The sequence below is a fragment of the Rhamphochromis sp. 'chilingali' genome (genome assembly GCF_963969265.1).
Source record: "Rhamphochromis sp. 'chilingali' genome assembly, chromosome: 17".
Classification (NCBI taxonomy): Eukaryota; Metazoa; Chordata; class Actinopteri; order Cichliformes; family Cichlidae; genus Rhamphochromis; species Rhamphochromis sp. 'chilingali'.
Genome location: NC_137944.1, coordinates 2,351,087 through 2,365,845, shown reverse-complemented (window position 1 = coordinate 2,365,845; position 14,759 = coordinate 2,351,087). Strand labels below are relative to the sequence as shown.

The window sequence follows — 14,759 nt, the reverse complement described above, 5'->3', positions numbered from 1 at the left end:
AGTTTTAATTTGATGTAAAATGAATAGAAGTCAATTACTGTATATAGTGACTATTAAGTCTAATATATATACCCTAGTAAGCTATAGTACTTTTTCCTTTGGGAAGGTACCATCTGTGCAGTCTGCAATTTTGTTGAAGAAAGATGTTGAATCTATTTAATATTTCTTGAAAAATAATTGATTTCTGTGCATTTTTTTTTCACACTGCATCAAATTAAGGTTGATTACGTCGATTAAGCATCATGAGGTGGAGCGTGAGGGGTGGTTCCCTATTTTTTATTTATTTATTTTTGTTGTTGCTGGGAGTTGGAACCCTATTAGTTGGGTTGCTTAATATTTACGCTAAGTACTCTTTAAAATACCAGAATAGGGAGGATGGTGTAGGTTTAAGTTTATTAGATTGATCAGTATTGCTGAACTATGAAATATTTTTTTTTGCATACAGGTGTAACAGAATAGCTTTAGTGTAGTTGTTGTTTTAAACTTGAGTATGAACTTATACAAAATGCAGCAAGATATTTAAAAAAAACAGTTTTGTTGATTAAAAAAACACTATATCGGATTCATATCGGTATCGGCAGATATCCAAATTTATGATATCGGTATCGGTATCGGACATAAAAAAGTGGTATCGTGCCATCTCTAGTATATACATTGGGTGAATGTGCAGTAGTAGCAGCAAGCAGGTGAATTCTGTACATTAATATGAATAGACATCTGACTATTTTACAGGATAGACAATATAAACATATTTAAAATTAAAGGAATTGAAATGTACATTGTGCCTTGGTTTAGTGTCTGGAAGTCCTGACTCAGTCAATTATAGATGATGTGAGAGGGCGGGTGTGTGTGTTTAGGGCACGGATGGCTTGGGGATAGAAGCTCCTCTTGAGTCTCTCTGTCCTTGCCCGGATGATGCTGAACCTTCTACCAGATTGCAGAAGTTGGAACAGTTTGTTGCCAGGATGGGACGGGTCCTTCAGTATCTGCGCTGCTCTAGTCCGGCATCTCCTGGTGTAGGTGTCCTGAAGCGGGGGGAGAGCAATCCTGCAGCAGCGTTCTGCTGTACGGATCACTCTCTGGAGAGCTTTTTGGTCCTTCACACAGCTGTTCCCAAACCACGATCTCCACAGCACCTGTATAGAAAATCCTGAGGATCTTTGGAGAGACCCTGAACTTCCTCAGTTGTCGTAGGTGATACAGGCGCTGCCTAGCCTTCCTGGTCGTGATGTGAACTCCGAGGTATTTGAAGCTGTCCACTCTCTCCACTGGGCACTCGTTGATGACGGGGGTCTGGTAGTTCCTCTCCTGCTTAGTGCTGAAGTCCACTATCAGCTCCTTTGTCTTACTGACGTTTAGAAGGAGGTTGTTCCTCTGGCACCAGTTCTCCAGATTCCTAATCTCCTTCAGGTAGGCCGTCTCGTTGTTGTCAGAGATCAGGCCCATCACGACGGTGTCGTCAGCAAACTTAATGATGGTGGTGGAGCTGGTAGTGGCCACACAGTCATATGTGTACAGAGAGTACAGCAGGGGGCTCAGAACACACCCCTGGGGGGCTCCAGTGCTGAGAGTGGTGGAGGCTGAGACATGTGTGAGACATTTTAATTAATATGTGTGTGTTATCCCTGTGTTCATAATATAGTTAAACTGTAGGAATGTCTTAAAGATATAAAGACCTGGATGGCCTCTAGGTTTTTGCACTGGATCATAAAAATGACAGACACTTGCTGGCATTACCTTGACCTTCTGCAGCACTGTAAGGGATGCTGGAGTCGATTCTGACATTATATTTATATAATGTAAATAATATTTTGGCTTTATGCTGCTACACTATTATTCATTGCTTCTGCAACACTGACAATAAAAATGCTTATCTTATGCTGGAGTGTTTCTAATTTTAGATTCTAATTTTGGAGATATTGCACTCGTCGTTGCAGAGTATCTGTAAAATTAGAATCATCTTTTCTCAGAGTTATACTGAAAAAATAGTTCATGCATTTATCGTTTTATTATTATTATCAGGATTTCCTAAAAACTTGTCAGGGTCCTGGGACTGGGCGACCCAGGATCCCTGGGCAGTCATGGACCTGCGTATTATTATTATGTATTTTTGGTGTCGTTTCTCCTTCTCTGTGCGTGTACATATGTGTGTTTCTCTGTGCTGTGTTAGTCTGTGTCCCACTCATATGTTTAGGCGAGGTATGGGTGTGTATGTCTGCGGGTGTGCCTGGAGGATGGAGCTCGGCCACCTGCAGGCCTGAGGGGTGTGGCCCTGCGGAGGGACTGGCCACACCCGAAGCCACACACCTGCCGCTGATCAGGGCTCGTCGGGGGAGCTACTTAGGAGAGTCTTGGAGCTCCCACCGATGCGGGATCATTGAGTTATCGTACCAAGTTAGTGTGTCAGCATATGTCTGTGTTGTTCGTATATGCCCGCCGAGGGTTAGTGTTGACGGCTGCCTCTATGGTTTCCCTGCAGGAGGAAGAGTGGTCCAGAAAGGCAGCACGCACGGGGTGTGCGGAAACACAACAGCGGGGAGCACGAGCACGAGCACAGACGTCGGAGGGAAGCACGCACACGGGGTTCAAGGGAGCAACGGGGAGTTATTGTGTTTACAGTTTTTCACTGTAAATAAAGAGCACTGTTTGCATCGCAGAGTCTGCGTTTTGGGTCCTCCTTTCCCCACATCCCCACGGTCTGCCAGCCAGACCGTGACAGAATGATCCCGCCAACCACCATGGACCCAGCAAACTCAGGAGTTGCCACGGAGGAGAGATCGCTCACGCAGCTATGGGATTACTGCCGGAGCGTAATCCAGGCTGTAGACCCAACCAAGAGACATATACAGGTAGTGTTCTTTGACAATTATCTCTCATCCACTACCTTCACCACGAACATTCTGGACATTAACAAACTTAGGCACCTGGTCGCTAGTTTAAGGGAGAGCTCGAGTTTTGAACTATTTGGCTTGGGTGGTCCGAGCATGGACAGTTCGGCTGCTCTCCTAGAGACTCTAGCCGCTTGGTTTTTCACGCGTCGGCGGAGGGCTTTCCCGTCGGTGCTCGCGGCACAATCGTTTGATCCGCCGTTACGGAAGGCATGCTGCACTCTCTACCATCATCCCATTACGCCTCAACCCACTCCTGCGGTTTCAGCCCAGTCAGCTGGCAACGGACCAACAGCGCTCATCACCGCAGTGAGTAAACCAGACTCGTTTGTGTCTATTAATCATGTCATTGAAAATCACAACCCAGATGAACAGCAGAGGACTGTTTCCGTACACCCGGCCCCGCCTTCACGGAGGAGAAGGCGTCCTCGCAAGCAGCGTTCAACCACATCCACACTCACTCCTGTGCTGGTCGAAGACTCAGGACCAGCGGCTCTGGATGCCACAGTGAGTAAAATGGACTCTGCCGGTGTTATAAATTCCCTTTCTGTAAACATAAAAATAGAAACTGTTTGCTGTACCTCCAAAGACCCAGCAAATATTCCCTCTGAGACTGTAAGCTGGGAGCTAGGGAGTTCCGAGCCTACAGACCCAAATGACTTTTTGGCTCAGTCTGGCCGCATGGAGACGGAGGTTCTCCCCAGGGCTTCCCCAGAGACCGAACTGGAGGTCTCAGTTGCCTCTGGACCCCTGGAATTTGTTGGGCCAGCTGTAACATTTTCATCCTCTCCACCCTTCATAGTAGCCATTTCACCCTCACCTCAGCCTGCTGCCCAGCTGGTGGCTCAGTCTTCAGTCCTGTCAGCCTCTCACCTTCATCCTCAGTTGGAGGTCGATATGCCGGCCGGACCACCTCTGCCATCATTTCACCCATCTGTCCCTGCATCGCTGTCCAGTCTACCGGGAGTGGCTGCCACACCATCGTCGCCTCCGGATCATCCATCTGTGGCTGAAGCGCAGCCGTCGACTCATCCGCCTGCAGTCGCCCCTCAGCCGTCTGCTTCACTGGCCGCTACCTCACCACCCGCACCTGCCTTGCCCGAGTGGGAGCTCTGCGGGCCCCAGTGGGTGCTCAGCGAACGGGAGGAGCTCGCGCTGCCAGCCAAGGAGGAGCTCGCGCTGCCAGCCGAGAAGCCCGGCGAGCCGGAGGAGCTCGCGCTCGAGCGGGAGCCGGAGCTCAGCGAGCCGGAGGAGCTCAGTGAGCCGGAGGAGCTCAGCGAGCCGGAGGAGCTCAGCATGCCCGAGCAGGAGCTCAGCATGCCCGAGCAGGAGCTCAGCGAGCCGGAGCAGGAGCAGCTCAGCGAGCCGGAGCAGCTCAGCGAGCCGGAGCTGCTCAGCGAACCACCAGCAGAGGAGCTCGGCGAGCGGAAGGAACAACCGGCGCTGCCAGCAGCCGAGGAGGAGCTCTCGCTGCCAGCAGCCGAGGAGGAGCTCTCGCTGCCAGCAGCCGGAGATCAGCGGACCGGAGGGACCTCCACGTCTAGCGCGGCCTCCTCGCCATCTACGTCCGGTGCGTCCACGTCAGCGATCGGCGCGTCATGGGCCTGGCCGCCGGAGGAGCAGCGCCGCCGCCACCGGACCCGTGGCAGGCCACCAGAACCGTTCCGCCGCCACCGGACCCGTGGCAGGCCGCCGGAGGAGCAGCGTCGTCGCCACCGGACCCGTGGCAGGCCGCCAGAACCGTTCCGCCGCCACCGGACCCGTGGCAGGCCGCCGGAGGAGCAGCGCCGCTGCCACCGGACCCGTGGCAGGCCACCAGAACCGTTCCGCCGCCACCGGACCCGTGGCAGGCCGCCGGAGGAGCAGCGCCGCTGCCACCGGACCCGTGGCAGGCCCCCTGAACTGTTTTGCTGCTGCTGCCGGACCCGGGGCCGTCCGCCGGAGCTGCTACGTCGCCGCCGTTGGGCTCGAGGTAGGCCCCCTGAACTCTTTTGTTATGTTGATGGGCCGCCTGAGACTGTTTTGTGGCGTTTTTTCTTTTTGTTGCTCTGCTGCGGGATGCGCGGTCGGACTCTGGGACTGTGACCTTGGGGGGGTTGTTTTCTTTGGGGGTTTTTGCTTGTTTTGGTTCTGCCCTCCGTCCTGGACCTCCCGCCGCCCGCCCTGGGTTGGTTGTACTGTTTTTGGTTTGTGTTTTTGGGTCGTCGGGAGCCGACCCTTAGAGGGGGGGTACTGTCAGGGTCCTGGGACTGGGCGACCCAGGATCCCTGGGCAGTCATGGACCTGCGTATTATTATTATTATGTATTTTTGGTGTCGTTTCTCCTTCTCTGTGCGTGTACATATGTGTGTTTCTCTGTGCTGTGTTAGTCTGTGTCCCACTCATATGTTTAGGCGAGGTATGGGTGTGTATGTCTGCGGGTGTGCCTGGAGGATGGAGCTCGGCCACCTGCAGGCCTGAGGGGTGTGGCCCTGCGGAGGGACTGGCCACACCCGAAGCCACACACCTGCCGCTGATCAGGGCTCGTCGGGGGAGCTACTTAGGAGAGTCTTGGAGCTCCCACCGACGCGGGATCATTGAGTTATCGTACCAAGTTAGTGTGTCAGCATATGTCTGTGTTGTTCGTATATGCCCGCCGAGGGTTAGTGTTGACGGCTGCCTCTATGGTTTCCCTGCAGGAGGAAGAGTGGTCCAGAAAGGCAGCACGCACGGGGTGTGCGGAAACACAACAGCGGGGAGCACGAGCACGAGCACAGACGTCGGAGGGAAGCACGCACACGGGGTTCAAGGGAGCAACGGGGAGTTATTGTGTTTACAGTTTTTCACTGTAAATAAAGAGCACTGTTTGCATCGCAGAGTCTGCGTTTTGGGTCCTCCTTTCCCCACATCCCCACGGTCTGCCAGCCAGACCGTGACAAAACTCCCTGGAAAGCCTTCAGTTGATCCAAAACGATGCAGCGAGTGTGCTGACGGGGACTAAAGGTCTCAAATAATCAGGCCCCATCCTATCTTTATGAACTCATAGTACCATATCACCCCAATAGAGCACTTTTCTCGCAGCCCACAGGCTCGCTTGTGGTTCCTGGGATATTTAAAAGCAAAACAGGAGGCAGAGCCTTCAGCTTACCGTAGAACCAGCTCAAGATGCATTTCTTCTTTGCAAACCCTTTTCTTTAATTAATAAATATTTGTAATATGTAGTCTGGATTTTCACAATGAGTCCTTTGTCTCGTCTCCCTCCGCTCACCCCCAACCAGACACAGTAGTCGTCTGCCTTTTCCTGAGCCATGTTCATTTTGGTTGTTCATGTTAAGAATGGCTTTTTCACACACATTTCAACACAACATTAGTACTGATACAAAAGTGGTTCTCTTCTGACACTGAGTGAAAAAACACAGAAATGATGAGGATGGAAAAAATGTCAATGTCCTCCACGTGTAAAACCATTCCTGTTTGGGGGTTTCTCATTGTTGCCCCTTTAATGCAGTTACCAAATCAACATCCCAGATGTTTAACTGACTTGATGCTATTCTCTGATCTAAAAAGTATTCCTTATATTTTTGTGTCTGAGTGGTGTACAATGATTTAAACTATATTAATAGCATTTAAATTCATGCATGAATGCGTATTTATTGAACAGGACCCATACCTGTATCCCTCACAGACAGAGGGAGTCTCACAATCTCTTTCCTGGGTCAGTACCTCAGGGCAGTCCTGTCCTCCGTTAGCTGGCAACTGGATGATGAGCCGTTTCCTGTATTGCTTCTTTTTAGTGTTACCGCCTAGGGGAAGCCACAAGAGAACACACTGATCCTTTAAACTGAAGTTACCAATATGCCCTGAATCTTTAAAGCTGTTTTTTAAAGATAGGATGTATTTGGTGTCCTCTGAGAATATATATTATTAGCCTACCTAGCATACTTATGTAATTCCTCACCCTGTACAAGAAGACAGCATTTCAAGGAGAGGCTAATATAATTGAGTGAAATCTCAAATGTCATCTCCATTATCTGCTCTATGGTATCCAATACAACCTGACAGTTAGAGATAATTGACTTTACAGGAAGTCCACTTCTATCAGGATTACTATATCAGGTTAAAGCTTCCAGTGATTGAGTTTGGATAATTTATTAAGGATGAAAATGGTTTGGGGATGCATTGCAGCTGGACTATTACTTCTAAAAGTAAGCATCTTATAAGCCTAATGCACACTTCAACGTGACCAAAGGATCTGAGAATGTAACAAACAACAAAGATGTCTCTGGAACATTCACTCTATTAAAGCTTGTATAAGAGAGATGAAATTGTAATTGTGTGCAGATTGAATGAAATAGAGTGACTCATTTGTTTGGCTTCTGGTTTTCCATATTTACATGGAAACGTGTTCCTTTATATTGTAGAGTCTTTACCTTGCAATATAAAGTAAAGACTCTTCAATATAAAGCACCTTGAGGGGACTGATGTTGTGATTTGATGCTTTATAAATAAAACTGAACTGAATTGAATTCAAGCAGCTGCTACATCAGAAGTGTCAGCCTTCACCGAAATAGCCCTCACTATTGCTATATAATCCTTTTTCATCATACCTTAGCTTAAAAAGAACAAAAACAACAATAACTGGACCGTCAAACGTCTTCTCCCACATTGCTTGCCATCTCCACTAGGTAACATCCTTGGGGATCTAACCCTGGGAACCTTTGTTGGAAACACTGCATTTCCATGGCATTTATTAAACATGTCACAACATTCACAAGAGAACTGGGATATCTGATATTCCTTTTCAGTGAAGAGGCTGCTGCTATTATTTATCTGCTACAGCTAAAATAATGATTTGCATATTTTCTGCTTTATTATTGGGGTGCCTGCTTTACACACGCACATTCTAGCTGTTTGTGGCCTTTCTAACATTGTTAGAAGCATTAATGTGTGCATTGAGTCTACCTGTCTGACATGTTGATGGACAGGGGCTCCAATCACTGTATGGGGTGACAATACAGTCTCTCTTGCATGGCAGCAAACATGGCCTGACAGTGTCTGGACGAACACTCTCCGGACACCTGAAAGTACATCACTGACATGTCACACACACACAGAGTACCCTTGAAAATCTGATAGAGCCGCAGTGAACACACTGCACTGTAAAAACAAATTCCATGACGTTTTATAACATGTTTCTAAAATGTCTACTTAAAATATTAATAAAATTTGTGGAATAACATGACAAATGTAAAAATTTCCCCCTTGATGATAACAGTTAATTGCGTATCGTTTTTTGCTGGATAACATCCTGCAGAAGTCTCACACATGTCTCCAGAGCAATCCCAGCTCATTCTTCTTTGACGAATCTCCTCCAGATTTGATCGTCTTCGGCACGGACCTCGGTCTTCAGTTCACAAACATTCAACAGGATGAAATCATGACTTTGGGCCTCATCAGTAAAGTTCACTTTAGTCTTATGGAGGCAGTGCTTAAAATCTTTTGCTTCTTACCTCTACCAGTCTTATTCTGATGATACTTCTTACTCCACTGTGCTCTCTAAGAATCAAAACTTCTGTTTCTCAAGTCTAAACTGATGTTTTTGGCGTGATGCTTTCTCAAATGACAGCTAAAGCCTTGCTGAGTTTTTTGTGTATGTGTACATTGGAAGATAGAACAGAAATATTTCTTATTGCAAACTGGGCAGTAACGCGTGATCCGATTACTTTTTGCAAGTAACGAGTAAAGTAAGGGATTGCTATTGAAAAAAGTAGTTAGATTATTTACTTTCCCATAAGCATGCCTCGTTGCCACGTTACTAAACGGTGTTTTTGTTTGTGAGAGTGTCTCATGACAATGACATACAAGTGTGCGACGTTCGTGGCAGCAACAGATCAACAATGGATAATATGGAGTGCAGGAGAGAGTACGACCATGCAGCGTTTAAAGCTTGGAAGTACTCACACTACTTTGAGTTTTAAAAAGTGACAAAAACATTAGCGTTGGCTGTACACTCTGTGTGGGAAGAAAACCTCTTTCTACAGTGAAAAATTAAATTTCAAATCTGAGCGAGCACCAAGCACGCTGCCACGGGAACGTGACATTCACAGAGAAACCCCCGGATCCCGCCCACTGACATGACTGCTGCGGCACCAGGCAAACCTCCACCTGCTCCACTCCTGCTAAACAGGTGAAAACAGATTTAAAAGCAACAGGACTTAGTGCTGTTGAGTCTTTATTATTTATTTTTTGCAAATTGAGAGGTAAAATGTCTTCAGGAAACTTGAAGTCCTGTTCTTTTCAAGCTCCACTGACTACCAGGATGATGCAATAAAAACTGCATCAAGTGCAATCAGATTGGCGCAATATTATAATAAGAAGGGTCACATTATTTTTAGGTGCTTCCAATTCTTGTCAAGTTCCCTGACATTTCGTCAAAAGACGTTTGTGAGCACCAAACGAGTTAATTATGAATCCCATCACCACTGCATTGAGCTTCCCCTGATCACCTCCTGTGTATTTAAGTCCTGTCTTCCTTTGTTCGTTGTCACGTCATCTGGTTTTCCTCCAAGTCTCGTCAGTCATCAGTCTCGTCACAGTTTTTGTAGTTTTCCAGTTTATGTTTTTCAGTTCGCACTTGCCCTGTTCGCCTTTCCTAGTTTTTGTTCATGACAATCAGCCATAATAAAGGCTCATTTTTTGTTGAAAACGTGCAGTTCCTCTCTCAGCGTCTGCTTTTGGGTCCTGTTCACAAACACACCGGCGAACCCCGCCCTCACATCTATCTTTAAACATTGTCTGACATTGTTTGTTTTACATGTTGAACAATTTAGCCAGACTCATCTATCCATTTCATCTGGAGATAAATCAGAAAAGCATATTTATTTAAAATATCAGTTCACACAATCCAGTTGCATTGATGTGTGCATACAATGTTATCACAAGTGACAGAACAGACAGTCAAAACATAAAAATAAGAGAGAAGGTGAAAAAGTCCCAGAATAATTTTACATGGATAGATATTTTTGTTCAGTTTTTGTACTGGTAATGAACTGGGACAATTTCATGCCCTTTCAACTTCACAAGACGTGCAATAGAGTATTCGGTCATATGCCAAAATATGCTGATTAGGTTTTCTTACTTTTTGGGAGGAACCTGGCCCACATTCACCCGGACACAAATGACTTTGCGGGTTTGCATCCCCACAGAACAGGAGACATCATCTCCACGAGTACGGCCCACAGATGTGTTGGTTGATGGAATGAAAGAGTCCTCGATGCATTGTCCCCATGGACCAGTTTGCCAGTGGTAGACAGTACAGGGATGGTCATTGCACCTTCTCACCTCCTGCAGAGCACTGATGTTTGGACACTGGACTCCACCTGAGAAGCAATCGAAAATTGTAGCACAGTTGTCAGTGGGGTAGTATTAGTGCTAACAAATGACCAGGACACAGGAGTGAGGGTTATGAAATTGAAAACAAAATGAAATTGGAATTGTAATAAAAATGCAAAAATGTTATTACTATTTATCAACATTCAAATTCAGTGTCTGAGGTGGAAATGCAAAGGACAGTGGACCAATTGTGAGAGAGGATCTCTAACTAGTTTTTGTTTATGTTTGTTCACTTATGAAGGTCAAGTCAAAAAGGACTAACAAACAAACTGCAGTGACACTCTTTTCAGCACTTTGTCCCAGCTGAGCACCTGACACCTGTGTAGCATCCTGTGTTAGCATGTTCAGTCTTACGCTCCTCCAAAAGTGCAACAAACTGTTTGTGATTCAGTGCTCTTGCCCTGATGAAGGGAACTATTCACAACATTAACAAACTACTTCCTTGCTCACAAGTGGTCACTACGGCAGGTTTACAGCTTCCTGACACAGCCACCAAGGTTTGTTCACTACTTAGGCAAATGTGTAATCCACTATACTGTAGAGCTACTTAGTGACAACATCAACTACCATGTTATTTTTTAGTATTGAGTTACACAATGCCTCCTAGGATATAATACAATGCAAAAATACACAGTTCAGTTCTGGGTTCATTTCAGTCACTTTATCCTTAAACTCAACCTTTATTATTTAGAATAGACATTTGTTAAATAAGATACAGAGCATCTCCAACTCAGTGCAAACATGTAGGGGGGGAGGGTTGGGGGGGCACAGTTCTGCTGCGCTACATATATAAAATGTATAAAAATGTACAAATATACAATCTGGTGTAAGAAGAAAAAAGTAAATAGGTAAATAAATAGTTTGTTTTGTATATACAGTTTGGGTTATTGCGCATAGAATTTATTATTGCACAGTGGTGGTTTATAAAGGGAAATGGGAAAATGGCTGTGTGGGACTGTGTTATTGGTGTGTGTGTACGAGTTAAGGGTGGTTATGGCTTTGGGGGCACCTGTAGCACTTCCCTGATGGAAGCAGGCTGAACAAGTTAAAAACAGGATGGGAACTGTCTATGATGATATTTGTTGCTCTGCTGAGGCACAGTACAAACTCCAAAACAAAACAGAAGTGCTCCAGGTGTCACGGACCCAGTTCCAGGGATTCGGGGTCCGTGAGCAGTGTGGACTACTATTGTAGTTATTATTATTATTATTATTATTATTATTATTATTATTATTATTATTATTATTATTATTATTATTATCATTATTGTGGTTGTTGTTATTATGGTTGTGTCTGCTGTCCTGTTTTTCCGTGTTGGTGTACTGTCAGGTGTTTAGGGGTGTGTGCTTGTGTATGTGAGGGTGCGGTCGTGGCAGGCACTTTTAGGCCTGGTGGGTGTGGCCCTGCCAGCTGACCGGTCCCACCCAGGAATCCACACACACCTGGCGCCGATCAAGCCTCGTCAGAGGAGCTTCAAAACAGTGTGGCTGAGAGCTCCTCGACGCTGGATCGTTGAGTGACTTCCCGTCAGTCTTAAGTGTATTGTGCAAGGTTAGTGCAAGTCTACTGTTAGGTTTTGTACTCACGGCTGCCTTTGGTATACGTGTTTCCTCAGGAGGAATTGTGGCGACCAGGAGGCAGCACACGGAGAGTACACAGGGAACGGAGACAGAGCACGGAGCACGGGATAAAGGAGAAGACACGGAACGGGAGTTGGGATCGCACGGGGGGATTTATTGTTGTTCGGATTGTCACCACTGTAAATAAACACTGTTGCACTGTAGAGTCCTGCATTTTGGGTCCTCCTTTCCCCACATCCCCACGGTCTGCCAGCGAGACCGTGACAGAACGATCCAGCCATTATGGGCCCAGCGGACTCAAGGACCGTCTCACAGGAGGAATTGCTCGCCCAGCTCTGGAAATACTGTCGGAGCATTATCCAGGCGGCAGATCCACATCAGAGACACTTACAGGTCGTATTTTTTGATTCCTTCTTATCATCAATCACCTCATCTGTGAGCTTTTTGGACATTAAGAGACTAATTTCGATTATAACCACGCTGAGGGAAAGTTCCTGTTTTGAGCTGTTTGGTTTGGGCTGTCCGGGCGAGGAGGATATGGCAACCTCCCTGGGAGCCCTTGCTGCCTATTTCTTTTTTCATAGGCTGATAGCTTGCAGCTCGCTTGTTGGACCCTCCATTGCGGGGGAAACGTTTCACACGCCCTCTGCACCTCACCACATCTCCACTCACCTCTGCGGCACCTGCTGAGTCAGCAGACCAAGGACCGGCAGCTCAAAATCACACAGCTGCTCTCCTGTCCGGCCGGCTGGTGGAACCTCAGCCTGATACGCTGGCCCCGGCATCGTTAAAGAAGCGACGCTTGCACCGCCGGCGTGCCTCACCGCAGTCAGACTCTAAAACTTTCCAACAACCGGCTGTGGTGAGTCATATGGACAATTCATCTTCATTCACCTCATCTGTTTATTCACGGGACTGTGTGAAAGCTAACCTCGTAGCACAGCCAGCTGCCCAGCCTGTAGCCGTAGCACAGCCAGCTGCCCAGCCTGTAGCCGTAGCACAGCCAGTCCAGTCAGCCTCTCGTCTTCATCCTCAGTTGGAGGCTGATATGCCTGCTGGAACTACCCTGCCATTATGTCACCTGCCTGTTGTTTCTACATCGCTGTCCAGTCTACCACGAGTAGCTGCCGCACCATTATCACCTCCGCCCTTTGCAGCTACTTCTCCACCAGCGTCCCATCAGACTGCAGCGACCGCAGAACTCTCGACTTCACCATCCACATCACCCGCTCGACCGTCATCTTCGCCACCTGCACCTTCCGCATCGCCATCTTCACCTCCGGATCAACGACCATCTATACCCGCGTCGCCAGCTGTGGAGCTCAGCGAGCCGGAGGAGCTCAGCATGCCCGAGCGGGAGCTCAGCGAGCGGGAGGAGCCCGCGTCGCCAGCTGTGGAGCTCAGCGAGCCGGAGGAGCTCAGCATGCCCGAGCGGGAGCTCAGCGAGCGGGAGGAGCCCGCGTCGCCAGCTGTGGAGCTCAGCATGCCCGAGCCGGAGGAGCTCAGCGAGCCGGAGGAGCTCAGCGAGCCGGAGGAGCTCAGCGAGCCGGAGGAGCTCAGCGAGCCGGAGGAGCTCAGCATGCCCGAGCAGGAGCTCAGCATGCCCGAGCAGGAGCTCAGCATGCCCGAGCAGGAGCTCAGCGAGCGGGAGGAGCCCGCGTCGCCAGCTGTGGAGCTCAGCGAGCCGGAGGAGCTCAGCATGCCCGAGCCGGAGGAGCTCAGCGAGCCGGAGGAGCTCAGCGAACCACCAGCAGAGGAGCTCGGCGAGCGGAAGGAACAACCGGCGCTGCCAGCCGAGGAGGGGCTCTCGCTGCCAGCCGAGGAGGGGCCCGCTCAGCCGGAGGTCAGCGAACCAGAGGGACCTCCACGTCTAGCGCGGCCTCCACGCCATCCACGTCCAGTGCGTCCACGTCAGCGACCATGTGCCACGCCTCGCTGTTGCTCACCGGAGCAGCGACGTTGCCATCGGACCCGTGGCAGGCCACCAGAACCGTTCCGCCGCCACCGGACCCGTGGCAGGCCGCCGGAGGAGCAGCGCCGCCGCCACCGGATCCGTGGCATGCCGCCTGAAGCGTTCCGCTTCCATCATGGGGTTGGAGGTAGGCCGCCCGAACTGTTTTCCCACCACTGCCTGACCCGTAGCGGGTTTTGCCTGCTTGCGGTCCACTGGGTCGGCCGCAAGAACTGTTGTTCCCACCATGGCAGTGGTTGGACGTTTGAACTGGGGGACCGTGACACCAGGATGCTAGGGCGCAGAGCTTTTGTTACCTCGTGGCTACACAAGCCAGGAAGTACCAATGATCGGATTTGGTGTGTGGTAGTAACAGGTAAATGAACATTTTTTTAAATTATCTGAATATATATATATAAAAAAAAGAAAAAAAAAAAACACCCAGCACGCCCCTGCGGGCGGTTTATCCTTCAAGCTCGGGTCCTCTACCAGAGGCCTGGGAGCTTGAGGGTCCTGCGCAGTATCTTAGCTATCTTAGCTGTTCCCAGGACTGCGCTCTTCTGGACAGAGATCTCTGATGTTGTTCCCGGGATCTGCTGGAGCCACTCGCCTAGCTTGGGAGTCACCGCACCTAGTGCTCCGATTACCACGGGGACCACCATTACCTTCACCCTCCACATCCTCTCGAGCTCTTCTCTGAGCCCTTGGTATTTCTCCAGCTATATATATATATGTGGCCGGCATAGTGTACAGGAACATCTGTGCCGAGTATAACCTGGAAGTCCCGAGGTCAAAATGGGAGATGCCCCCAAGGGTGGTGGAGAATGACCGAGCTAAGATCCTGTGGGACTTCCAGATACAGACGGACAAAATGGTGGTGGCTAACCAACCGGACATAGTGGTGGTAGATAAACAGAAGAAGACGGCCGTAGTGATCGATGTAGCGGTTCCAAATGTCAGCAATATCAG

The 14,759-nt window shown here is 48.7% G+C and overlaps 1 protein-coding gene across 2 annotated transcripts in view; it reads right to left on the bottom strand.

The window, feature by feature from the left end:
* thsd7aa (thrombospondin, type I, domain containing 7Aa) overlaps window positions 1–14,759 on the bottom strand; it is a 237,446-nt gene that overhangs the window by 106,416 nt on the left and 116,271 nt on the right. For both annotated transcript variants that reach the window (XR_013969369.1, XM_080863183.1), the window contains exons 8-10: window positions 10,006–10,246; window positions 7,830–7,945; window positions 6,538–6,670 (exon numbers count right to left, since the gene is read on the bottom strand). Coding sequence is in view for 1 of the 2 variants with exons in the window: in XM_080863183.1 (XP_080719309.1) it covers window positions 6,538–6,670; window positions 7,830–7,945; window positions 10,006–10,246 (490 nt within the window). In the remaining variant the exon portion in view is untranslated. The remainder of the gene's footprint in view (window positions 1–6,537; window positions 6,671–7,829; window positions 7,946–10,005; window positions 10,247–14,759) is intronic.